Source organism: Odocoileus virginianus, chromosome 14 (genome assembly GCF_023699985.2).
Source record: "Odocoileus virginianus isolate 20LAN1187 ecotype Illinois chromosome 14, Ovbor_1.2, whole genome shotgun sequence".
NCBI classification, from domain to species: domain Eukaryota; kingdom Metazoa; phylum Chordata; class Mammalia; order Artiodactyla; family Cervidae; genus Odocoileus; species Odocoileus virginianus.
Window position 1 is genome coordinate 63,105,085 of NC_069687.1, and position 26,019 is coordinate 63,131,103.

The 26,019-nt window shown below is 41.9% G+C and overlaps 1 protein-coding gene across 1 annotated transcript; it reads right to left on the reverse strand.

Moving 5' to 3' along the window:
• ATP6V0E1 (ATPase H+ transporting V0 subunit e1) lies at positions 1-25,980 on the reverse strand. The gene is made up of 4 exons (XM_020910151.2): positions 25,800-25,980; positions 21,107-21,154; positions 8,094-8,223; positions 1-456 (listed from the first exon to the last, which is right to left on the reverse strand). The coding sequence occupies exons 1-3, from the start codon at positions 25,901-25,903 to the stop codon at positions 8,130-8,132; spliced, it is 246 nt and encodes an 81-aa protein (XP_020765810.1). The 5' UTR covers positions 25,904-25,980; the 3' UTR covers positions 1-456; positions 8,094-8,129.
• Positions 25,981-26,019: the final 39 nt, after the last annotated feature.

Sequence of the window (26,019 nt, forward strand, 5' to 3'; positions counted from 1 at the left end):
TTCCATAGAAAGCAGAAAAATAATTTATTCCAACAAATGGCAGAAATAAGAAATTCAACCTGAAAATACTTTGGTATAATTCTGGGGGGTCAGATTTTAATGACTGCCCCACTGGAGACTTGTTGTCATGTAACAGTTTTTTAAACACTCCGCTGATTCTCCTGTTGTGAGCAGGCAGGAGCCATCTTCAAATCCATCGGTTCCAAGGAGAGAGTAACGTTATTTCTCAGAAGACCAGCACTTTCCATAAAGATTTTACAGAGGCAGCACAGTTTAGCTTAAAGAGGCACATCATTCAAAGTGTAAAAAAGGTGACAGGAAAAAAATACTGCATTGTAGAAAAAGATATTCAAATGTGGGTGAACGTTTAAGGCAATTGATGGCCACAGTGGGCACGTCAAGGAGGTGGTCTGGGTATGGAGGTGATTTTGCAGCTAGAGGAGTTCTCTCCGTGACCTGCAAAACAAAACCATTCCAGTAACTGGGCCTTTCCACCATCCTCAGGAGAACAAAAGGGTAACACTGGGAAAGTCAACCAGGCTAATCATTTCAAACATTGGGTTGGCCAAAAGGTCTGTTCCCGTTTTTCTGTAAGATGGTGTGGAAAAATCCGAACAAACTTTTAGGCCAACTCTATATACAGGTGCTCCATAAATGCCTGAATGAAAGTGGGCTTAGTTAAAATACAAGATTCCGGCAAGGCTGTGACAAGAAGTCCAGTTACCAAGGACAACGCTAAACCAAGGAGCCCAAGTCCTGGTTGACAGTGTTATAGAAAGCAGGAAGAGTGGAGTGGACTGAAACCAATCGCACTGGGGTCTGACAAGTTCACTTGGCCTTCAAGAACCTGGATTTGCACTTCTCCTCTGACAACATGGAAGCCAGGCTCCCACAGGCAGGCAGGCTTTTCCCTATGTCAAACTCCTCAACAGCAGGCTGCTTGGTACTCGAGATGGCTCACCATTCTTGCCACCCCAAGTGTAGGTGACAAAGGAGAATTTTTCTAGAAGTTTAAAGCTGCAACACCACATTTGCAGAGCTAGCAAGCATTTAAAATAGGTATCTTCACACAGTGGTCTCATGAACTCCTTCATGTAAAGCTGATTTTATAATGTTTTATAAATAAAGTCACATATGCTTACTTTTGAAATAAAAAAAAAAAGAAAAGAAAATTAAACAAAAAAATTACCTCTTTAAGAGGTAATTTCCACACAAGCACTGAGTTAGTGGGAAAACAAGCTGGTTATGACCCACCATTTGCCAGAAGAGGTTTATTTAGGTGCAAGTGGAGTGAGGGGCTAGTTAAATTCAGATGAGGTGTGGCTGTGGCAGGCAAATCTGACAAAGATTGAAGGTTGAAAAATCCATAGGTAGACCAGATGGGCTACTGAGATTTTCCAAACCGGTGGGCACACCCAGGAGAATCCACAGTGCAGGGTGATTAGACGACAGGTTTCCCAAGGCCCCGGGGCCAAGGTGCCCGGACGCGGACACGAGACTGCTGCTAAGTCTTCCTGGAGCAAACTGGGTAGGCCAGTTGCCCTGGATGGTGGGAAGCACCAGACTGCTGGGGGACCCGTTAGCGCAGGACACTGTAAACAGTTAACTGAAGATGTAATTAGAGGGCATTGTTTTTTACCACGTATTAAGGAAAACAACCAGAGCAGCCCAGGCAGGGGTAATGGCCAGAGCTACCAGTTTCTTCCTCGGCTTCATAAAACCTTGTGTGTGTGCTCGGCCACTCAGTAGTGTCTGACTCCGCAAACCCATGAACTGTAGCCAGCCAGGTTCCTTTGTCCATGTGACTTCCCAGACAAGAATACTGGAGTGGGTTGCCATTTCCTCCTCCAGGGGATCTTGCCGACCCAGGGATCGAACCCGCATCTCCTGCACTGGGCAGGTGGATTCTTTACCACTGAGTCCCGAGGGAAGCCCTTCAGAAAAACTCTCCTCTAATCTTATATCATTTTCTCTTCTCCTACTTAAGCCAGCGGAACAGCCCTCTTCATAGACCTGAGTTTCAGGCAGATGATTAATTTTTCTTGAGAATATTTGAAGTAATGAAACGATTTTTTGTGTGTGTGTTAAATTTCTATGAAGAGCATACTGTGAGACTTCCTCATTGTTTAGACCCTTCTGGGCAAATGAACAACCACAAAAGAGGAAAATGAGTCTTCACTTTTGAAAAACCACATAGAGGGGATGATTTTGCCTCAAGCTCAGCGATACCAGTTTAAGATCAATGTGAGCGAGCAATATGTTCAGTGGCACAGACTTGTGGTCTGATTTTGGAGTGAATTAAAGAAGCACATATTCTAATCGTCTCTCTGATATGAAACAGCCATTTTGGGGAACTCGACCAAAGGGTCCATGTTCTCATTTTGCAAAATAAAGGAATCACAGGGCTACTTTCAGCTAAGATTGAGAATGAAGAAACAGAAAAATATTAAGACTAGAACTAAGAAATCTGTTCAGAAAAGAATGAGTGAATATATTTTTTTAAGCAAAGAATAGGTATCATTTTTATCTTTAATTTTTCATTCTAGATAAATTCACAAAATAATTCCTTCTTTACTTTTATGTGTAAGGTATATATTTATTGTAGGATATTAACTACAAGAGGTATTTAATCAAACTAAAGGCATGAGTGCTTCACAGTTCAAGGCAATGCACTGAATGGATGGCAAAACCTCCAGAGCCAAATACACATAGGACAGAAGAGATCACTGTGAAGCCACTGTGGCCAGGAAACACAGTGCAAGGATTTGTAAGCTGGACATTCAAAGAGAAAACATCAGAAAGAATGAAGAGAACGGCTGAGTGGAGACAAGAAACCAGAAGAACGTTCACTGAATCCTGTGTTTACTAACTTGCCTTCTGAATTAATGAAGGGTATAATAAGAGGCAGGAAAAGTTAAGTAAAGCTAATTAGCTTGAGAACATGAAAACAGTGTGGCTAGAACCAGGAGGTCACTGAGGAAAGTTGTGAAAAGAGAGGCTGCGAAGGTGGTTTGAGGGCAGATGTGGCAGGCCTCAACCGCTGAGTGAGAAAATGGGACAGAATCTGCAGATCAGTCATTCTTATCTTCTGCGGTGCATGGGACCTTCGGTGACCCTGACAAGCTGCGCTTACAACACGTAACATACAGCATTCCAAACAGCATGTACCCATTAGAAACAGGGTACAAAGATCATAGAGAACTACTGAGTTTCTGGGGCAAGCAGTGATGTGTTCCAGGAAGTGTTGTATCAGGAAGATAAACAAGGTAGTGGTTTGTAGATACCTCAGTACAGAGGCATCCATTGCAGTAATTCAGAGTTGCAGTGATCAGTTCAGAAATTAGAGTCCCAGAAAGAGAAACAACGAATAGATAGGCAGACAAGCAGGGAAACAGGCTCAAATGGATTCAAGGAAGAGGAAGTAGAAAGAAGCAATCGAATGGGTTCTGACTCTAAATGACAGGGAAAACTATGACAGGCTTAACCAAAAGCACCTTGCCCTATGTAAACTTTTCACAAATATGGCTTAATTCCAACCTCTCAATAGATCGCAACACCTTTAGAGCCCACAGATTCTTCTGAAATCCCCACTTACGGTGGATCACGGTGCTATCCACCTCGTGACACTCAAATATTTTTGGAATGCATAAGAAAACAGCTCCCTCAGGGCAGAGGCCTAATAACCAATACTCTATTCCTCTCTGGTCCAGACTTTGTAATAAAATAGAGTGCCTGCCCTTTGCTGCTGCTGCTGCTAAGTCACTTCAGTCGTGTCCAACTCTGTGCGACCCCATAGACGGCAGCCCACCAGGCTCCACCGTCCCTGGGAGTCTCCAGGCAAGAACACTGGAGTGGGTTGCCATTTCCTTCTCCAATGCATGAAAATGAAAAGTGAAAGTGAAGTCGTTCAGTTGTGTCCGACTCTTCATGACCCCATGGACTGCAGCCTACCAGGCTCCTCCGCTCATGGGATTTTCCAGGCAAGAGTACTGGAGTGGGGTGCCATTGCCTTCTCTGCCTGCCCTTTAGGACTGCAGTAAACTATATAAGCTTATCTAAATATATTACCATGATGTGGTTAACTAACCAACTTATAGAACAGTGGTCTAAAGCCACTCTGAGTAGACTCTACACAAGTATCACATCTCCAAAGCTGAAGGAAAATGCTGTTCAGTCGCTAAGTCATGTCTGACTCTGTGATCCCATGGGCTGCAACACAGCAGGCTTCCCTGTCCCTCACCATCTCCCACAGCTTGCTCAAACTTATGTCCATTGAGTCGGTGATGCCATCCAACCATCTCATCCTCCGTTTCCCCCTTCACCCCCTGCCTTTAGTGTTTCTCAGCATCACGGTCTTTTCCAGTGAGTCGGCTTTTCACATCAGCTGGCCCAAGTACTGGAGCTTCAGCTTCAGCATCAGTTCTTCCAGTGAGTATTCAGGGTTGATTTCCTTTAGGGTAGACTGGTTTGATCTCCTTGCTGTCCAAGGGACTCTCAAAAGTCTTCTCCAACACCACAATTTTGTAGGAAAATAGGACATTGGAAAAACAACAAACTTGATGTGACAGTTCCAATAAGTATCTAATAAGATCAAGGCTCTAGAAGCAGAAACTCGACTGGCAGGGGGCAGAGATGGACTGAGCACTGTTCTTAGAAGTACTGGGTAAAATTTCCAGCCAATAAACATAATGTGGTATAACTCAGCCTATCAACATATCAAAGCAAATTATGGCAGTTAAAGTGTTTAAAGTAACAAAGGACTGGCTAGCTGTTTGTAAGTGTCCTGTCTGAGATTAATTCAATTTCATCTGTATGAAATTATTCGATAGCTTCCATGACTGTTCCTCATTTTTCTCCACTGAATACCATGCCTGGCTTGATTCTCCTACTGTCCAAATCTGGCCTCTTAAAGAGTCACGTACAGAACTGAATACTTTTCCTAACCAGGTGAGGACAAGTCTAAATCTGGTTTCTGCACTCCTTTATCATCCCAGATGTGTAAAAGTTCAAAGTTCTAAAAGGATTTTACTTAGCTCATTCTTTGAATTTTACCAGAGAAAAGTGAGGTCCTATCTTAAGGGTCTGTTTGCTCCAGTGTTAGGCAGAGATGAGATCTCCTGAGGCGATAACCCCCAACGTCTAGAGCTGCGGTACTGTCCCAATCACTCCCTTAAACGCAGAATCAACGTGGCCTGACGCTCATGGCCAGGGCTGCCTGGCGAACTCCATTTCCTGGCATTCTGCTTTCAAAGGAACAAACTTCAACAGAAGGGTTTCAAGCAGTCTTAGTCTGTGCTGTGAACCAGAGTATAAGTGTTAGGAATTAATCCATCGGGTTACAAACATGTGAAACTGAGAAGAACAGGCAAATGAAACAGATCCCCACACACAGTGTTATTCAAGGTAGAAGGGCCCAATTTACTTATGGTAAGAGGTGGAAATGAGGCTCAAAAGAAGGTAAGTGACGATCTCCACTAGAACAAGTTCCCACTCCGAGGCCTGAGGTTCTCAGCTTTAAACCCCAAACAATATTCTCATAGTCAGTATAGCTAAGAGGAAGGACAGAAAACAGAACTTGATGGAAAAAAAAAAAGGCAGCTTACACACACACATACACTCTCACATATGAATCAGACTAAAAGGAAATCTATATAAAAGGGAATTAAAACCCCTTTGGGCAGACAAAACTCTAAGGAACAAAAACAGTTGCCTACCTATCAGAATGGCAAAAACTCAAGCTTTGAGGAAACAGGCACTCTCACACATTGTCGGTGGGAATGTAAAAATAGTACAGTCCCAACAGAAGGGAATGTAGTAAGATCTAGAGGAAGAATTTATACCTTTAACTCAGAGATTCTATTTTCAAGGACTCTAATCCAAAGACTACTGGTAAAAACACAAAAATACAAAACACATGCAGGATGGCACTGTGGCTTTACCATCAATAACAACAAAAGACTGGAAAAACTCCAAAGGGATGTTAATGGCTATACAAAGAACGGAGGAAGATCTCTATACACTGATAGGAGGAGCAATCTCCAGGATACATTTTTCAGTGAAAACATCAAGGTACAGAATAGTACATGTAATATGACACCTCCCCTGTAACACCTGTGTATGTCAAGGGAGGATGGACATGCATTCATACACACACATATGTATATGCTTATCTCTGCACAATGAGACACTGCAAGGATAGAGACTTCTATGAATATATCTTATTTATAATTTTGACTCTGGAAATGTTATACATATTCCCAAAAAAGTAGCAAATAAAAAAGAAAAAATTACTATAAACTGAACACAAAACAAATCATTTAAATCTAATTGTATACTGAAATGATAACCACCAGAGGAAATAATTATTTCAAGTAACCTCAAAAAACAGCATTTTGTTTTTCAAATAAAGCAGCAAAGAAATTCTACACCGCATTCGATAACCTTATAGTTAGTAGATATATTGGTGTTATTTAAAAAATATTTTAATTACTTACTTAGTACTTTGATTACCCTATAATATATAGTTTAATATGTACTATAAAACACAGTATAATCCTATATATCCTATAACATCTGGATAATCAAAGTCAGTAAGTTAGTCTTCAGGAGCCATGATTTTCAGCGTATGTGAGTGATATTCAAGTATAAAACCAAAGAAGTCAGATAGAAACTCTGTAATGTTACACGTGAATTAGAAATACTGACATAAACTTGTGATTTTTTTTTTCTTTTATAAAAATGTATACTTTCTGGCTTTGTCCATGGTAGAGACTTAGAAGTAACAACCCACCCTACCAGAAATGAATTCACCCAGCAATCAGATCATGGTTTTAAAATACTGCTTCCACTAGGGGGAAAAAACGGTCAACTAAGCTTGAGGACTGACTAATGAACCAGGGATCCTTTCCATCAGAAATTTAGAAAGCAACTGGAGGGAAAGCTGACTCCAGGTGAAGAAATGCAGAAGAGAGGTCTGGTACACTTTGATGCTGCCAGAGAAAGAACGACCAAAGACTAGTAGCACAAGGACACAGGAGCTAGTCCAGACAGGTGCCCATAAGGCCAAAGAAAGAACTGAGTCTAGAAAGGGTAACAGATGTGCAATTGATTAAAACGGAAAAGGAAAGAAGAGAAAACCTCATTGGACTCCCTGGAAGTAACTTGGGCACCAACATCTTACTCTGAAAATTAAAAGGAAAAATTAAATATATATCCTGCTTTTCTTATCTGATCTATATTTCAAGGTTACTAAATAACCCTAGTCGATGAAGAAAAGTTTGTTTTTATAGAAATCTTTCACCTAATCAAATATGTGAGTAATAAAAGAAGTAAAAAATTTCTATTTTGCAATTTCCACTGCAATGCAGGCTAAGATCATCAGTGGATAAAAATCACTGGACAAAGGTTGACAGAGACCTTTTCACCTGGAGGGACGCAAATCCAGCACCTTGGCATCACTAAAGGCCAGAGAGCCAAGCACTATGTGTCCCCTGATACAAGGTGATACGAAGCTCACAGAACCATTTAAGTGTGCTTGCCAAAAAAGCTGAACCTGAATCTAGTCAAGCATTTAGCACTAGCCTCCATTTAACAAAATGGAGATAGAGGAACAAATGAAATGACAAGTTTTCTGACTCCTGGCCAGTGAATAAATCTTTCCACTACACCACTCCTCACTTCTCTGATGCTCAGAAGCAAATGTAACCTGCAATTTGAAGACCAATTTTCAAAATACATCTGTCTCTCTCTGCCAAAGCATTCAGAGACACCCTTCATCTAAAATCTGTCTGCCACTTCAAGTTGCTGAATCTTGAAATACCAAGTATAAATAGTCATGTTCTTGATCTGTGTCCGAAAGACCACATGCAAAAGTAATTAAAAAATATTCTGGGTAAGAATACGATTTAAAAGAATCTTGTGGATAAATCCTTTGGTAGATTGAATGGCCTAAGTTCTAAGTCTATTTCTGCTATTCAGTTGTGTTTGCTTTCAGAGCAGCCTGCCCTTGCCAAGTGTTAAAAGGAGGAAAAGTCCAGGCAAGCTCCAGCTGACCAACTGACAACACTGATGTGAAAGGTCAAGGGCATAGTCACCTCAATGACTGAGTACCAGTGAGCAGGTCTTCTTCCTCAAGGCCAATGATACTTGAGGTACCAGATGGTTTCATTTTTCAACTGTGGTCCAAAGAGAGGGTTGAGTTGGGCCAGAATTGCAATCAGCCAACTAAAAAATAATGGAGAAGGAAGCACAACAAAAAGTGGTGAAATCATGCTGGAACAGGACCATTTTAAGCTAGGATGAGGAAAGCGCTTTGGTAGAATTTAAATCTATTCTGTTTAGACCAGATTTTCAATACATTTAAAGTTCATAAAACACATCATCTTAATGGGAACATGTCTTATTAAAAAAAAAAAAAAGGCTTCACAGACCAAATCCTGTCTTCATTTTGATACATTACTGACAAACCAATGAAGCTTCATCATAGTATGCCTCTGGTCTTTTCACTCATACTCTTAATTCCCTTTCCAAGTACTCAAGATCTCCTGAATTCATATGATACTGTCACTCAGAGTGTTTTTGCTTAATCCCAGTTTATCAAAATCACAATTTCTAGGTTCAGGAAAAATCAGTTTATCCGTTCTCCAAATGCTAAGACCCACAACCAATATGACACACCCATATTTTAAAAATAGTTTATTTATTTATTTACTGACTGCCCTGGATCTTCACTGCTGGGAGTGGGGACTGCTCTCTAGTTGTGGTGCGCAGGCCTCTCATTGCAGTGGCTTCTCGACTTGTGGAGAACAGGCTCGCAGGCACACGGGCTTCAGTGGCTGCAGCTCAAGGGCTTAGCTGCCCCATGGCATGTGGGATCTGCCCAGACCAGGCAGCAAACCTGTGTCCCCTGCATTGGCAGGCAACTCTTAACCACTGAACTACCAGCCAAGTCCAACACACCCATTTTTACTGGTACAGCCAGGGTTAAATTTCAGCCCACTGTCTCCCAATTAGACTGTATCACTTGAGCACCCCTTTTCTCATCACCATCACCACTAAAATGTGTTATGTATCTGGGGGGCCCCAGGGGAGCTGAACCAAATGGACATCTAACTGCCCTTGCTTACTTCAGATTTAAAGTAATAAAGTACTCCTCTGTATCATAGACTCGATTATGGAGGACATATGATGATGTTACGTACTTCAGGGTTCGAAGTGAAAAATAGCACATAGCTCAAAACTGACTTTAAAGTTTTCTTCTACCATTCACAAAGTTCTGAATAAATGGTGTTCTATCTGATACAGGAACCCACATACCCAGTGATATCTGAGAATCACTGAACTCGGACCAAAGCAAATAACAAAAAGAAAGACAGTAAATCATACATCTGATAAGGGGCTAATATCCAAAATATATAAAGAACTCATACGACTCAACAGAAAGACAGCAAGCTAATATCTAGCCATTCAAACCATTCCATGGTTTACTTCATTAAACAAACATTTTAGGTGGCCTCGGCACACACAAGAAGAAAACGAAATGGCACCGCTCTCACAAAGCTTACAGAATCAGGAAGAAAATACAGCGAGGTGAAGGAGTAGAGAACGATGGAGATAGTACTCCTGTGATGGGGTGTGCAGGAAGGCCTTTCCAAGCAGGTACTGCTACAGGGGAGCCCAAAATGAAGTAGGACACACAGTGCCTTTAATTCCTATTCAAAATACATGAGTTTTTATTTAAATTAGAAATAAATTGCTCTCATTTACGGGGAGGGTGTCTGGTACCCAAGCCCAGACTCTATCTGCCACAGATCCGAGAGGATGGATTTCAGCATCGCAATCTGACATCACTGTCCTCTCTGCATGGGATACTAGGAACTGCTTTCTAAGGAAAGTAGATAACCTGCTACAGTAGTCTCCTTCTACTATTTTAGGACTTTAAAAGAGAGGAAGTAGCCAAACGCAACCAGGCCACGGTCTTGTTAGATCTCTTTTCTGCCATTTGCTGTCATTTTTAGAACTCTCCCAGTCAAAGGATCAATAAGCTGATGCTGACCCCTGACCATCAGACTGCTGAAGAATCTACACACAGCAGCTCTAGCAGCTTTACCTACAGAAAATCAGGCACCAACCCTCCCCACTCCACCCCACCAGAAAGCGATTCTGTGACAGGAAATGTGACACCTGAGGGCACTGGGCCAAGACAGCTACCTCAAGCTGACTCACTTTATAAACAAAAAGGTAACTCAGAGGAGACTCTCTGATCTGTCCTTAGAACCACAGTATTTGACACAAACAAAACAGGCAGACTTGCAGCTGAGGTTTAACATCTCTCTGAGAGAAAGAAAGAGGAGGGCACCCAGGCGGACACCCTGAAGAGCTGTGACTGCAGTGAACACCAACGACGCAGGGCTGAGAGGCATGGAAAATTCCACTCAGACCCAGACTCTCCCGATCCCAGCAGGCAATGGGAGCAGACAGAACGAACAGTGTCCGTCCTTCAGGACAGACCGAAACATTGGCCAGTGCTTACTAAAAACACGTCAGAGCCTCGCCTGTCTCTTCTCCTTACCAAAAACGTATAATACTTAACAAAAACAACCATCTCCCAGCACTTTGTACAATGAAGTACTGCGATACCTCTTGACTCTGACTGCATGTTAGAAACACCCAGGGAGCTTTAAAAAAAAAAAAAAAATCATGTTCTACTTCACAAAAGATCTTTCTTTTAATTTTCCCACAACATGGTTAAGGAGACTGAGGACGAGATGAGACGACTCGCCTGTGGTTGATACTAATTAAGTGGCAGCTGCTCCTGAACCCATCATCAGGTCCTGATGAATGTTCCTACTATGAAAGTTATGTTCTCAAATACCCTACCTGACAGCAGTTCAGAAGGCATCAATCAGTTTAGCTAAATCTAAACTGTCTGGACAGAGGAGCCTGGCAAGCTACAGTCCATGGGGTCGCAGAGTCAGACGACTTGGGGGGGGGGGGTACTGTCTGGGAGTTAAGGAAACAAAGAATCCATTTGCTAACTATTGGTGAGGTCCACCACTGAGCCTTTGGTACCTGAGGTAAAAAAGAAATAATCCAGAAATAAGAATGAAGTCCCTTCTGCTTGCTCAGATCAGTATTCAGAAATGTTTTTGAATTTAATTTTACAGACTATTTTTAACGTTTCAAATCAAGCAAAACAGCTTACTTAAAACAATCACCACCACAACAAACCAAAGTTCAAGAAAATTCCTTGGGAAACAGCCCAGGTCAGTTCATTTGAAATTTCATGGTGGAATTTCCCCCTTGTAACCAGCTGAGTTCTGTGCCTGCCCTTCTGGTTACTGCCTGACTTCAGATTTTTCTTTCAAGCTGATAAACACAGTGCAGAACTGGAAGGATTAAAAAAAAAAAAAAATCCACTCTGAATTGATGGAAGTGGGTGGAGAAAGAGCTCATATTCCAATGAATCTATTACTTCATATGTCCAAGAAAAGAGAACTAAATGTACTCTTCATATTTGCCCAAACTGTTCCACATGTCTCCACAACCTGAAGTCCAGCCTAATAACTAACCTTCTGAGCTTAATCAAGCTACCAAGGAAGTGACAGCAGGGTAGCATCTTTCAGAGAACTGTGGCGCTGGAATGGACCAGAGGTCAAGTTCACCTCCCTCATTTTAACAATGAAGAAACTATGTCCCAGGGAGCTTAATACTCCCGTGGCGAACACGGAAAGAGATGGAAAGGGAACCCAGGACTTCTGAATCCCACAACACTGGGCTGCTCCCATGGGGCATTATGGATGAAACACATCAGGCAGCTTGGAGTTCCTCTTTTATTCCACAGTTCTTTACCAATGCCATGGCCTGAAGGATGCCAAAAGGAATCCCAGTTGAGGGGCCACGCCCCCACCCGCACTCCCGGGTTCATGACCTTGTGAGAGACAAACCAAGAGTAGTGGCAGAGCCTGCTTTGGAAGAGAGAGGGGAATAGAGTATTCACCTACAAACACTCCTGGCCACTTACCACGAGCTCAGCTCTTGGTCATTAGAATTCTTCAAGCACAAGATACGTCCTCCCCACAGAAAAGGCTATACCGAGCTCGCTCAAAATCCTGCTTTGTTCTTTTGTTCCACATTCAGATAAGAGAACAGGGAACACAGGCATGGCTATTTCCCGGTGACACATAGGTCAAGCAGATAGCTGCCTGGCTTCCCTGTTGGAAAGGGGAAGCTGGGCTAGGACTTCTCTTCCGCGGTCCGCCAGCGAGGGCCGTGACAGGAGTGACCTCCTCAGTGGGCTCCGTAAGAGGCAGCAGAGACGTGACTTGACCTGTCTCTACTGAGATGACTTCTGTCAAACACCCTCATTCCAGTCCAATGACACAAATCCTTTCAAGGGCAGTAATGCTATTAGACACTATTAGAAAGCATGTAATTCAGTATTAGATAGGGTTAGATTCAGTTTTATTTATTTATTTATTTGAATGCATACATTTTGCTTCATATTCTTTTTTTTTTTTATTATGCCTGACAGTCTTTTATCTTTTAACTGAGGCATTCAATCCATTTATATTTAATATGCCTACTGATAGTGAGTGAGTGAAATCGCTCAGTCGTGTCTGACTCTTCGCGACCCCATGCACTGTAGCCTACCAGGATCCTCAGTCCATGGGATTTTCCAAGCAAGAATTCTGGAGTGGGTTGCCATTTCCTTCTCCAGTAGATTCAGTTTTAAATACATCAAAAATTAGTGGATGGTCAGGGAACTAGATGCCACAACTAAAGATCCTGTATGTCGCAACTAAGGCCCGGTGCAGCCAAATAAATATATATTAATAAAAATAAATGCAGTGACTCTAGGCAACTGAGCCTACACCCCCGCGCCTCTGTGTAAACAGTTTCCTCTGTGTAAAATGAAGACGATAATCCCGGCCTAAGATGCTAAGAGCCAAAGGAATAATACATGAAAGTGCTCTTGTAGTAGCTGACAAATAGATGTTCAATAAATATAGTCATTCCTTCTCTTTCTCTGTGAGACCGCTAAAAATGTATTCAAGCCACGGAATGAAATGCAACCTATTTCACTCTACCAAGGAGTTTCTCAGGCAGCAGAGTCATTCTCCTCTCCGCCTCCTCTCCCACCCCCACCCAGTCTGCAGTAGGCAGAATTCTAAGATGGTGCCCCCAAACTCCCATCCCCTTGCATATACACCTGCATAAACAGGGAGTGGTGGGTAACCACCATGATTAGATTATGCTATAAGATACAGCTGCCTTGACAGGGAAAGACAAATACTGTGCATCACTTACAGGTGGAATTTAAAAAATAAAACAAACTAGTGAATATAAAACAGAAACAGACTCACAGATACAGAGAACAAAACAGTGGTTACCAGTGGGGAGAGGGAGGAGGGGAGGGGCATTACAAAGGTAGGGAATTAAGAGATACAAACTGTTATGCACAAGATTAGCTACAGGGATGATCTGCACAACACAGGGAATATAGCCAATATTTTATAATAACTACAAATGGAATATAACTCTTAAACATTATGAATCACTATGTTGTACACCTGAAACATAATATTATATATCCACTACATCTTAAAAAAAAATACAGCTGCCTTAAAGAAAGGGAAAATTCCATCAACAGATGAATGGACAAAGAAGCTGTGGTATACACACACACACACAAATTATTGTTCAGCCATAAAAAAGAATGAAATAATGCCACATGCAGCAACATGGATGGACCTAGAAATGATCATACTAAGTCAGTCAGACAATCACTCATATGTGGAATCTAAAAAATTATACACAGGAACTTATTTGCAAAACAGAAATAAACTCATAAGCAGAAAGCACACTTATGGTTACCAAAGGGGAAAGGAGGAGAGGGATAAATTAAGAGCTTAACAGATACACACTATTATATGTAAAATAGATAATCAGCAAGGAACTACTATTAATATATAGCACAGGGAACTATATTCAACATCTTGCAGTAAGCTATAGTGCAAAATAACCTGAAAAAGAATATATATATGTAAATATATATATGTGTACATGTATAACTGAATCACTTTGCCATGCGCCTAGAACACTAGAAATCAACTATATGTGTGCTCAGTTGTGTCTGACTCTTTTGTGACCTCATGAACTATAGTCTGCCAGGGCATTTTCCAGGCAAGAATACTGGACTGGGTTGCCATTTCCTACTCCAGGGGATCTTCATAACCCAGGGATCGAACCTGTATCTCCTGCACTGGCAGGGGAATTCTTCACTGTTGAGCCACCTGGGAAGCCCATATTTCAATTAAAAAAAGAAAAGAAAGAGAAATTACTGAGTGGGCTTGACCTAATCAGGTGAGCTCCTAAAAGAGACAAGACTCTTTCTGACCAAGGACATCTGGAGTGCATGTACCACTTATTAATTCATTGCCAGTCATCTTGTAATGCACCTGTAATAAGAGCTCTGTAGTAAACAAATGCGTTCCTTTTTCTCCTTTAAAGTGGGCCTGATGTCAAGCTTTCTCAGCAGAGGGAGCTGAAGGGGCACAGCAGGCAAGGGCTAGAAGCTGGGGGCGTGGGTGTGGGGACACTTGGCGGAACCTGCACAGGCTCTAGCCCAGAACACGGTCACTCTTCGAGGTAGAGGGGAGGCCTGGAAATAGCCTTTCTGCAGCCCTCTCAACATGGAAACCAGAGCCCTGCTTGGACTACATGCTTCGAGGTCCTCCTGCTCATAGGGTCGCAAGGATTCCCAACACACACCCGATGCATCACAAAGGGCCCAAAACATGTTCAAATTCCCCTCAACTCCTTGGCTCATCCCTGAACCATGCAGGCAAATGCCAAGCGCTAGTGGAAAAGACAGAAAGACAGAGCAGAGACTTCTGCTGCTGTGTGTGACAGAGAAAGAGAACTTGGAGTCTGAAGTTAGAGCGGCTTGAACCACCTCAAACTTTCCATTGAAACCCCAGAAGGGCCACACCTTAATGGAGAACTCACTCTAAGGGCAAAACTGAAATAGATCTGCCCCAACAAAGTGTAAAACCAAGCTTCCACAGGTTTAAGGTGATCAATTAATAATTTAAGTAGAATCCAGAATGTCTATATTCTACAATATCTTGCTGTTGCTTAGTCGCTAAGTCATGTCCAAATCTTTGCAACCAGGCTCCCCTGTCCTCCACTATCTCCCAGAGTTTACTCAGATTTATGTCCATTGAGTCCATTGAGTTAGATGCTATCTAACCATTTCATCCTCTGCTGCCCCCTTCTCTTTTTGCCCTCAATCTTTCCCAGTATTGGGTCTTTCCCAATGATCTATATCTAGCTTTAATTAAGTATCTAGCTAGATCCAATATTTAGCATTTAGTAAAAAATACACAGGCAAAAAATCCCCAAGAAATGTAATCAATAGTCAAGGACAAAGGAATCAACAGAAGTTGAGTCCAAAATTATACAGAAGCTGCAGTTAAAAGGTAATGTTATCTCTGACTTCCTTGGCAGCCCAGTGGTTAAGACTCTGTGCTTCCACAGCAGGGGGCACAAGTTTGATCCCTAGTCAGGAAACTTCCCCATGCCAAATGCACATGAGGTGCATCCCTCCAAAAGGGAATGTCTCTTAAGCAGAAAGTGAAAGTCGCTCAGTCAGGTCCAACTCTTTGCGACCCCATGGACTATACAGTTCATGGAATTCTCTAGGCCAGAATACTGGAGTGGGTAGCCTTTCCCTTCTCCAGGGGATCTTCCCAGCCCAGGAATCAAATCCAGATCTCCCACATTGCAGGTGGATTCTTTGCCAGCTGAGCCACCAGGGAAGCCCAAGATTACTGGAGTGGGCAGCCTATCCCTTCTCCACCGATCTTCCTGACCCAGGAATCGAACTAGGGTCTCCTGCACTGCAGGCAGATTCTTTACCAAGTGAGCTACCAGGGAAGCCCAAATGTGGGCTACAAATGGCTGCATACTAGAGGGCAAGGAGCTAGACTTCTATCTGAGGGAAATCAAGGCACAGAAAGGCAAATAAGTCCTCCTCCTTCCTATACTAGCTCGCATAATCAAGGCGTTTATCGTTCTAGAATAAACACAAAATAAAACAGCATTATAAATATGTTTAAAGACTTAGAAGACAAATTGGCTATAAAGAATGAACAGATTGGGAATCTCAGAAAGTAAGTTAAAACACTAATAAAGAACCAAATAAAAATTCTAGAACAAAAAAGTTTAATATATGAACTGAAAAGTATTTGGATGGGTTTACCATAAGGTTGGAGATGACAGGAGAAATAATGAACCTGATGAAAAATCAACAGAACTTACCCAAACTGAAGAAACAGGAAAAAAAACTGAAAAGAAAATCAAAGTCTACCATAGGTGGAACTGTAGTCTCAGAAGGAGAATGAATAGAGGAAAAAAAAAAAAAGAACATAGATTGAAATTTTCTCAAATTTGGTGGAAAACAGTTAAGATCCAATAGCTCAGCAAACCTAATCAGAATAAATTCAAACAATACCACACCTATGCACACCACAGTAGAATTTATGCTGAAAAGCAAAAATAAAGAGAAAATCTTAATAACATTCAGGGCACAAAGAATGCATAAGGAACAATTATTCAAATTACAGCTGAGTTCTCAGCAGAAATAATGGAGGACAGAAGATAATGGAAGAGCAACTTTAAAATTGTCTGAAAGAAAAAAAAAATCCTTCAAAAATGAGAATGGGGACTTCCCTGGTGGTCCAGTGGTTAGTTAAGAATCCGCTTTCCAAAGCAAGGGACATGGGTTTGATCCCTGGTCCAGGAACTAAGATCCCACATACAGTAACTAGAGAGCCTGCCCAGAGAGCCTGCATGCCACAACTATTAACCCTGAGCCCCACAACAAGAGAAGCCCCCACAAGCCCACAACTATAGAGAGTCTACTTGCAATGAAGATCCAGCACAGAAAAAATTTTAAAAATAAATACATAAAATAAAGGGGAGGGGGAGAAAAACACAAAAGAATAGCTAAATGCCCTGAAGGAATTAAAACAGAATACTCAAAATATTCAACTAACCCAAAGTAAGGCATAAAAGGACAAAGGAACATAAATGAGTTGAGCCAAACAGAAAACAATGAACAAAATAGTGAACCCAAACCTAGCTATAATAGATACATTACTTACATTAGTTACATTAATTGTATAAGGAATATCCCTTTGCCAAAAGGCAAAGACAGTCAGAATAGATGAAATAGTAAACCCAAGCCATATACTGTCTTCAAAAGGACATGTTCTAAATATAAAGACACAGATCTAACAAACACAGGAAAAGTGGTACAATTATTGATATAAATAAGACAAAGTAAAAATTGAGTTAAGAGTATTACCAAGGATAAAGATATCTGTTAATGTTAGAAATGTTCATTCATCAGAAGACATATGACAATCATATATATGCATGCTTCTAAAAACAGAGCTTTAAAACATATGAAACAAACAAGGATCTTTCTTAAAGAGAAATAGAAAAATCCATGAATACAGCACCCTAGAGCCTGTGCTCCACAACAAGCGAAGCCTCCGCAGTGAGAAGCCCTCGAGCCTCAACGAAGAGCAGACCTGCTCGCTGCAACCAGAGCCCTCGGACAGTCAGGAAGACCCAAATACACAAATAAACAGTTATTTTAAAAAATAATAAAATTTAAAAATCACTAATAATAATACATTTTTCTTATTCATTACAAGTTTTCACACAGCATCATATTCAAAAATTCACCGAACCGTACTACAACATAATCAGGTCAAATATCATTCAACCTAGCAGAATTAAGGTCTTCTGGTCTCCTAGTCAACATTTCTTTTTCTCTATCACTCAGAAGGTAAGATTTACAATCAGTCAAGTGCTTGCACCTTCACAATATAATACTAAATGTCTAATTTACTCTGAAGAAGTGAGTTCTGTGACTCAGGGTAAGCTACAACATAATTCAAATTAACAATTAATCTAAGACCAAGAGAAGGTATAGAATAGTAACTAAAAGGCCTGTATGCTTAAGAAACAAAAGTGATCTTGCGCCTCAGAGAGGGAACCAGATGTAGAGCATTCAGGCTTTCCTCTGCTGAACTAGTAACACAAGCTGGTTGTTCTGGCAGAGATTGTGATTTATTCAGAATTCAAACAAGGTACACCCCATGGAATCTAACCTTGGACTAGAACAAACTGGAAAGAGAGAAGAATGCCACAGACAGAAGGCAATTCAAAAGTCTATGACTATCTCAAAACATGACTTTTGCTTAGGAAATCTAGTTTCTTTGGGCATGTCTTACTACAGACGAGGTATGTTCAAGAAACGATATGTACTAGTGCCAAACAGTAGTTTCCTTTGAATTTCAAATTAAATGTATTACAGAATCACACCCCTGTGTGGAATAAGGTATGTAAAATATTTGGAATTTGAATTCCATCTGTAGGTTTCAGGCAGGTATTTTGTAAATAGGATAAATGATCAAGTTTCAAAGAAACAAAAGAAAATTGCATTGCGGAGTCCCTGGTGGCTCAGTGGTGAAGAACCGCCCGCCCACGCTGGAGAGACAGAGTCAGTGCCTGGTCCGGGAAGATTTCACACGCGGCAGAGCGGCCAAGCCCCTGGGCCAGAGCTACCAGGCCAGGGCTCCAGGGCCCCGGAGCCATGAGTCCTGAGCCTGCCGCCACAGCTACCGAAGCCCTTCCATCTACAGCCTGTGCTCCCCGATCAGACAAACCATCGAAACAAGCGGCCCACCGACTGCAACCTGAGAGGAGACCGCTCACCACAGCTAGAGAAATCCCTCACAGCGACAAGACCGGGCACAGTCAAAAATAAATAAAAGTAAAAAAAAAAAAAAGAGAGAACCTTAAAAACAATTGCGTGAAGTCTATACCACCCAGCTCATTTCCCCATAAAATGGCCTCCAGAAGCATTTAATATTGGAACACTGTGTACTAACCTACCTTTATTAACACATTGATGACAGTACTGACCCACTGTCAACAGAGCAGCCGCCAGCACACTGGGACAAGCAAGAGGTAAGGACTTAATCAGCTCTTAACTAAGTCACTAAGGCTCAAAGTAACATAATTTCCAACCAAGTCCAGTTATTGTATTTTACACTTGAAGATGAAGACACGAGGCATGAGACTAACTGGAAAGGTCTCCTGCCTGTTTTAAGGAGAATATCCAGAAAATTAACCAGACTTCAAAAGATAGTGGAGGACCAGAAAGTCATAGAACACTTTTGCCTCATCTTTGTTTAATCTCAAGTCATTCCTCTGTACAATAATTTTCTCTCTTTTTTAAGAGCCCACCACCAACCTTACTGCTCATGCAGCAGAGATCAAAGGAATGAAAAAAAGGCTTTTTCCATCACAGGACCACTCCTTGGCTCCTGGATTGATAAAGAGCTCCCTTGCTGCAATTTCTAGAGGACATTCAATTCGGTAGGACAGACTAGTACTCAATCACCCCTACTTAGATGAGGAATTGTTGATGCAAGTACTTCTTCTCATTTACTCTTTAGAGCTGAACACAGCTAGAATAAGAACGTCCTCTATTCACTGCCTGTCAGACTTCAATTCTGGGGAAGTGTGAAATGTTTCACACTTCTGGCCTTTCAGGGAAGACCCGAAAAAGCCTCTTAAACTTCCTAAAAAGAGAAGACTAAAACAAGGCAACCGCACAAAGTCTCATCATCTAAGCTCACATGTCAAGACAGTTAAACATCATCCTCAGCCACACTTCTATCATGTATGTGATTCAGCTTTAAACACTGCAAGCTGCACTTAAGCAAGTAATCTAACGGCCAGACAGCCAAAATTCATGGTAATTTAAAACTCTTTGACAGGAGCAGGTTTTGATGTATGCCAACAACTAGAATTGGCTCTTACCCACAAACCTCTTTGAAAAACCTCAAGGCAAAAGCCCCCGGATATAAGAAATTCAGATTCAGAGCCACAGAGAGCCATGGCTTTTCGTCACAGGATTAGAAGTGCTGCTTCCAAACATATGTGAGCACTAAACAATAGCTGGCCATCACCAACACTTTTCCAAACAAGGAAGTCTCAGGAAACTAGCAAGCTCTCTTTTACGAGAAAACATTGCTGGTTTTAAAACAAGCAATCCCTAAAAAAAAAAAATAAAATAAAACAAGCAATCCCTAAAAGGATAAATTTTATGGTATGCGAAATATATCTCAATTTAAAAAAAAGAGGACATCCCTAGCAGTTCAGTGGTTAAGACTCCAAGCTGCCAACACTGGGGGCATGGGTTCAATCCCTGCTCCGTTCAATCCCTGGTCGGGGAACTAAGACCCACAGGCTACTCAGTGTGGCCGAAAGAATAAATAAATAAATACATAAATAAAATTGGAAAAAAAAAAAAACAACAACAAACCACCAGAATACCTCAAATGCTGTCTTGCCATTTCTAACAATATTTCAAAAATATATGTTGAGAAATGACTTCATATATCCTAAAGCTTTCATTCAACAGTTGATACAATTTATTCAAACAGAAGTCAATTATTATCATACCTTGATATAATGTACAGTGAATTATTTTAAAAGATTACCCTTTCTCTACTCGATTACAATTCCAGTTTAACGTCTATTCATGAGATAAACAAAAGTCATAACAAAAATGGCTTTACTGGCTTCATAACACGATATTTAACTGAAAAGAATAGGCTCAAATACTTCATGGAAGTAAAATCTAAAGTAGTATGATGACAATTTCCAGCTAATTATATGATTGAAATAAGTGCCAAATAAATTACACCTGTATTGCCAAAACTGAGCATCTGTACAATTCTTAGGTAACATACTGAACATAGGAAAACATCTTTCCAATCTTAAGTTACTATTTCTAGATGTTACACCAAGAACAAACCCCAATTAAACAAAAATATAAAGTTTCATGATAACCATGAAACTTGGTTGTTTCTTGATAATCTTAACCAAACAACTTGATAACCAAAACTTAACTTGATAACCATGAAACTTAATTTGATAACCACTTACTTAACTTTTAATCACACATATGATAAATACCAGAAATAACTGATTATTATTTTAGAAATAAACTACTTACAAGAGATAGCAGCAAACTGAACAGGTCACCAACATAGTGATGATAACTCTGGGGAGAAAAAAAAGTGCAATCATTAGATAACTATGCAAACCTTGTAGGAGGTTTAAGCTCCCTTCCCAGGTGATCAAGCTGGCAAGGACTGCACTCTAGGAAAATGGATCTGATCTGCTGAAAACCAGTAGACAGCAGTGTGCCCTGAACGCACTCAGCAGAATTCTACATAAGTCATTAACATTTGTATATAAGGGAATGTGTACTGATGCCACAGTTTAGAGGTCTATTCCAAACCCATCTAAAACTGAACACAAAAGGCTGCAGTAGTAATTAGCTTTGATACCCAAGTAACTGCCCTATCTGGTAGTATTCTCTGCAATGAAATGATACTATACATTTTAGCCTTGATCTCTCCCCATCTCCATTTCTTTCTGAAAAAGTTAAACCTGGATCTTTGAGCAGCTGAACTTTGACATTTTAAAAAACTGAACTTGCGATATTGTTTTCACTTTCTCTTTCTAAAGGCTCCCCTTTGAAATCTCCTACTCCCGAAAAGCTCTGCCAATTTCATCCCTCAGATTTGTCATCTCCTTGCTCATATCGCCCCTGCACCTGCAGTCACCAACTGGTAAGGATTAGTTCTTTATTTTTTGGCTGCTCTGGGTCTCAATTGCAGTATGCAGGATCTAGTTCCCTGACCAGGGATCGAACCTGGGTAGTCTGCATTGGGAACATGGAGTCTTAGCCACTGGAACACCAGCGAAGTCCTTAACACCTTTAAGGCACCCCCATCATCTGTAAGAATGATTTCCAAATATGGCACCTCCACACCCCACAGAATATGCAAGACTATCTCCTAGAAGGCAGGGAGCAGATATCCTAACTCCTATATGGACGATGCTTAACTTATCCTTTAGAAATTCTGTGTGTGTGTGATATATATTTTTTTCCCCTGTGGTTAATATATTCCCTTGTCCATTCACTCATTCAACAGACTGTGTCCTTCATGTACCAGGCTCTGGAGAGAGAGGAGAAAACAAAAGGGATGAAGTTTAGCAAAGCAAAGGCTCCTGGTGAGAGGGTATCAGGTTCAAAGAGGACAGAGACTTGTGTGGCTGAGCACAGCAAGGACAGCCTGGTAGGAAGGGAGGTCAGAAGTATCTTATAGCCTCTGAAAGGAAAAGGGAAGCTATTTTGGAGGGATTTGAAGAGAGGACTGACAAAATGGGGCTTCCCTGGTGGCTCAGATGGTCAAGAATCTGCCTGCAATGCAGGAGACCCGGGTTTGATCCCTGGGTGAAGAAGATCCCCTGGAGAAGGGAATGGCTACCCACTCCAGTATTCTTGCCTAGAGAATTCCATGGATAAAGGAGCCTGGTGGGCTATAGTTCTTATGGTCGCAGAGTTGGATCCGACCAAACAACTAACAACACTGACAAAATGTGATCCAAACTGTAATAGGATCTCTCTGCAGGGTGAAAATAGACCTGGGAAGAGGAAGCAAAGGGAAAAGCAGAAAAACCAGTTAGAGGAGAGTTGCACTAATGAACCAGCCTGGTAGCAGTATGGGTCGTGAGAATTGGTCAGACTCTATATATATCCTGAAGGCACATTCTTCAACAAAATATGTACCTTATACATTAAGCTTATAATATAATACATACATAAATAGGCATTAAGGGTTGCACTACCAAATTTTGATAGTTTCATAATAAACATGTTTGAAGATCTATAAAATCAAATCCAGCTTCTCACTTGTAATCAGTTCCCTCCATTCATCCTTCTCGCCCCTATACTTTCAAAACAGCATTTCATTCCTGAATGTGGGTGCCCTGAGTGTCCCCAAACACATGTTTGTTTATCCTCCATCCCAAGCTCCTGTTCATCTCCTTCCATTCTCCTGCACCAGCCCAGAACCCCTCCCTCAGTCTTCCTCTTCCCCAAAAGACCATCTCAGAAAACGGAAACAGCTGAGGCTCCTTTGTACTATTCATTTGACATTGGAGAGCAAAAGGTCCCTCATGGGAATTCCCTGGTAGTCCAGAGGTTAGGACTCCAAGTGCCCAATATGCTGGCGAACTAAGATCTCACAAGCCGAGAGGTGTGACACAGCCAAAAAAACCGAAAGTATCAGCTCCTAATGTGATTTTTTTTCTTAGTTATGGTCTGCTTAAGTGTTTAGGGGTAAAGTGTCACAATGACTGCATATGCCCTCAAATGGTTCAGCAAAATTATGTATGTATGTGTGCACACCTGGATTCAGAGACAAAGCAAATATGAATGCTAACATTGCTGAATCTAGGTGGTGTCACATAACACTTGCAGGACTCTCTTTTTCTGTATGTGTAACAATGTTATGTCGGAAAAAACTGGAGCTGTGAACCCTTGGCACACTAATCTCCGCTCTCTGTCTCCACCCCCTCCCCCATCTGAAGTTTTTAGAGACTCTCTGGATTCCTAAAGAAGAGAGTGGGAAATCATAAAGAATAGGAACGGTGAGGAACCAGCATTTCAGGTACAGACTTCATTGTACTCCGCTCTTTTTCAGGTGCAGAGAAAGATGACAGTAAGGGGCTTACTTTAGGTTAAACACAGATTCAGAAGACCTTTTTCCCTTTTGCCCCCATTTTCCCCCAGTTTCACAAGGTCCTGAAATCCTCCTAATCACCCAAGTTTCTGCACTTTGACATGCAGGGATCTCAGAGAAGAAAATTTAACAGCAAAAAACTCCTTTCTCTCCCTCTCACACAGCACCTTTACTTATCTCCTTAATGAAGATGTTGTCAATCCTTCAAATCAGAAATGCTCTCCTGCATTAAAAATTCACCATAGTCCTTGAAGCAATTCAGCTCCTCCGTGTAGTAAAAAAAAAAAAAAAAAAAAAAAAAATCTGCAGTCTTTTCAGAAGGTAAAAGAGAACCAATAATAATTTAGTACTAATATTTCCATTTTACAGTGAGGAAATAGGAACATGGAAAAGTTAAATTATCCAAGGTCACAGGGGTCATCCAACTGGGAGCAGTGCTTCTCAAAGTGTAATACAGTAACTCCTAGGAGACACCTTGTGTTTTAAGACCTGCTCAATCCTGCCAAGAGCAGGAAATAATAAGGACTGGGGTGGAGGCTATGAATTAAATCCAGATAACACGTATTACTAGCAGGTCAAACCTGAATTGTAACACTAGGACTACAAACTGAGTAGCCCATACCACAGGAGGCATTTCATTACTCTGGGTAAGAGCAATGGCATCAAGACCCCAAGGCTGGGCACACTGGGCCCCAAATGGGGATCTTCAAGAAAGAAGTGGTCAACACTACCAGCACACTAGTAAACGCTTTCTGAGCATGAAGGCTGGAAAGACAGTGGGTAAGGAAACAGCTGACGACAGAAACACAACAAAGGAGCACTTTGAAGTTCTCTAACTCTAGCAGGAGAAACAAGTCCAAGGAATTAAATTTGGTTAACACAAACTGTTTCAATAACCTGAGAATTCTCATCTATTACAGGCTGGAAAGACAACCCTACATAACCCTACATAATAGAGGGGAGCAGAATGGGTGGACCTAATATAACCAAATGATAAATTTACCTACAATTTTTACTTTTTAAACAAATTATGACTTACTTGTAAGCTAGATGAAAGGAACGGGTCTAACACAAGTTTATTCCAGACAGCAAAAAGGGTTCAGGTCACAAACTATTAAGTAAGAGCATTTTCTTTCCTTTAATAAAGGCAATAGACCACTCAACAACTCTTTATTGAATGCCTACTATGGATGAGAGCACTGTGAAGTCACCAATTAGTTTCAAAGAATAAAACAAGAGATGGTGTTCCCCAAAATCTGTGATTCATAATAAGTTTCACCCCACATGATCGCGCCACTGAGAAAAAATGACTAAAAGGCAAAGAGGAACCAGAAAGAGGGTTTCCAAAGCTCCTTTGGAGATAAGACTGTTTCATACCATAATAAAAAAGTTTACTTACAAAACAGAAAAAGCTCTATTTAACAAAGAAGTCGGGGGATGGGGGGGGCGGTCTCTCTTAACCAATCATTCTAAGAGCTTGTGTTACACTCATACACAAGAGCGGGAGCGCCCTTCGAAAGGTATGACGCAGGGGTTTCTAAACAATACCTCCTACTCTCTGGTAGTTAACCTCGCTCCAGATCAAGCCCCAGCTAGCTCCTGGCGCCCACTAGATGCAAGGCCTGGGCGCAACGCTGCGGCACAAGCGTGTGCTGGGCAACTGCGACAGCCTGTGAGGAAGAGAGGCCAACTTCTGTTTTATTTGATCCGTCCCTTTAAAGTGTAGGCAAACGAGGCCTCATCTGGGTAGACAGCGGGGCTAAAGGGGCGACAGCCGTCTGGTGACGAGCCCCAACTTCTCCTCGAGGAGAGATACATCCATTTCCGACGGCACCCTCCCCACACAGGGACGTGAGGAGAAAAAAAATTCCCCTAAAGCTCCTTTCCAAGGAGGATCCGCCGGAGGTCACCCTCCTCAGTTCGGGCTAGGAGACACTAAGGCTGCCGCGACAAGGAAGTCGGGGGGCTGCCGGGGGCTGGGGGCCGAGGCCTGACTGGAAGGCGGGATCACCGGGGCAAGGTCTCCGACCCACGGTGCCACGGCCCCTCTCCCAGCCCGGCCCGGCGGGTTCTCACCGCGCTTCCCTCCCCAGGCAGGCCTGGCGCACTTACCCCCGATTGGGACCCTTAGGGATGAACCAGGGCACCAGGAAGCCGACGATGCCCCAGAACACGCTCATCACGATGAGAGGGACGGTGAGGCCGGTATACGCCATGGTTGCTGCGGGAAGCGCCAGCCCCGGGCCCGCGCCACACTCCGTCCCACCCGGAAGTGTCAACCCCGGCCACGGGACCTGCGCGCGCAAAGGCCCGCCCCCCGCGCGCCCACGTG

Excerpts from the sequence above, each read along its gene's own strand:
- ATP6V0E1 (XM_020910151.2), bottom strand. The coding sequence starts at position 25,903 with ATGGCGTATACCGGCCTCACCGTCCCTCTCATCGTGATGAGCGTGTTC. Across the intron at positions 21,155-25,799 it reads CCTAAGGGTCCCAATCGGGG|AGTTATCATCACTATGTTGG; the intron begins GTAAGTGCGCCA and ends TTTTCTCCCCAG. Across the intron at positions 8,224-21,106 it reads TCAGTTTGCTGCTATCTCTT|TTGGCTGATTGCAATTCTGG; the intron begins GTAAGTAGTTTA and ends ATTATTTTTTAG.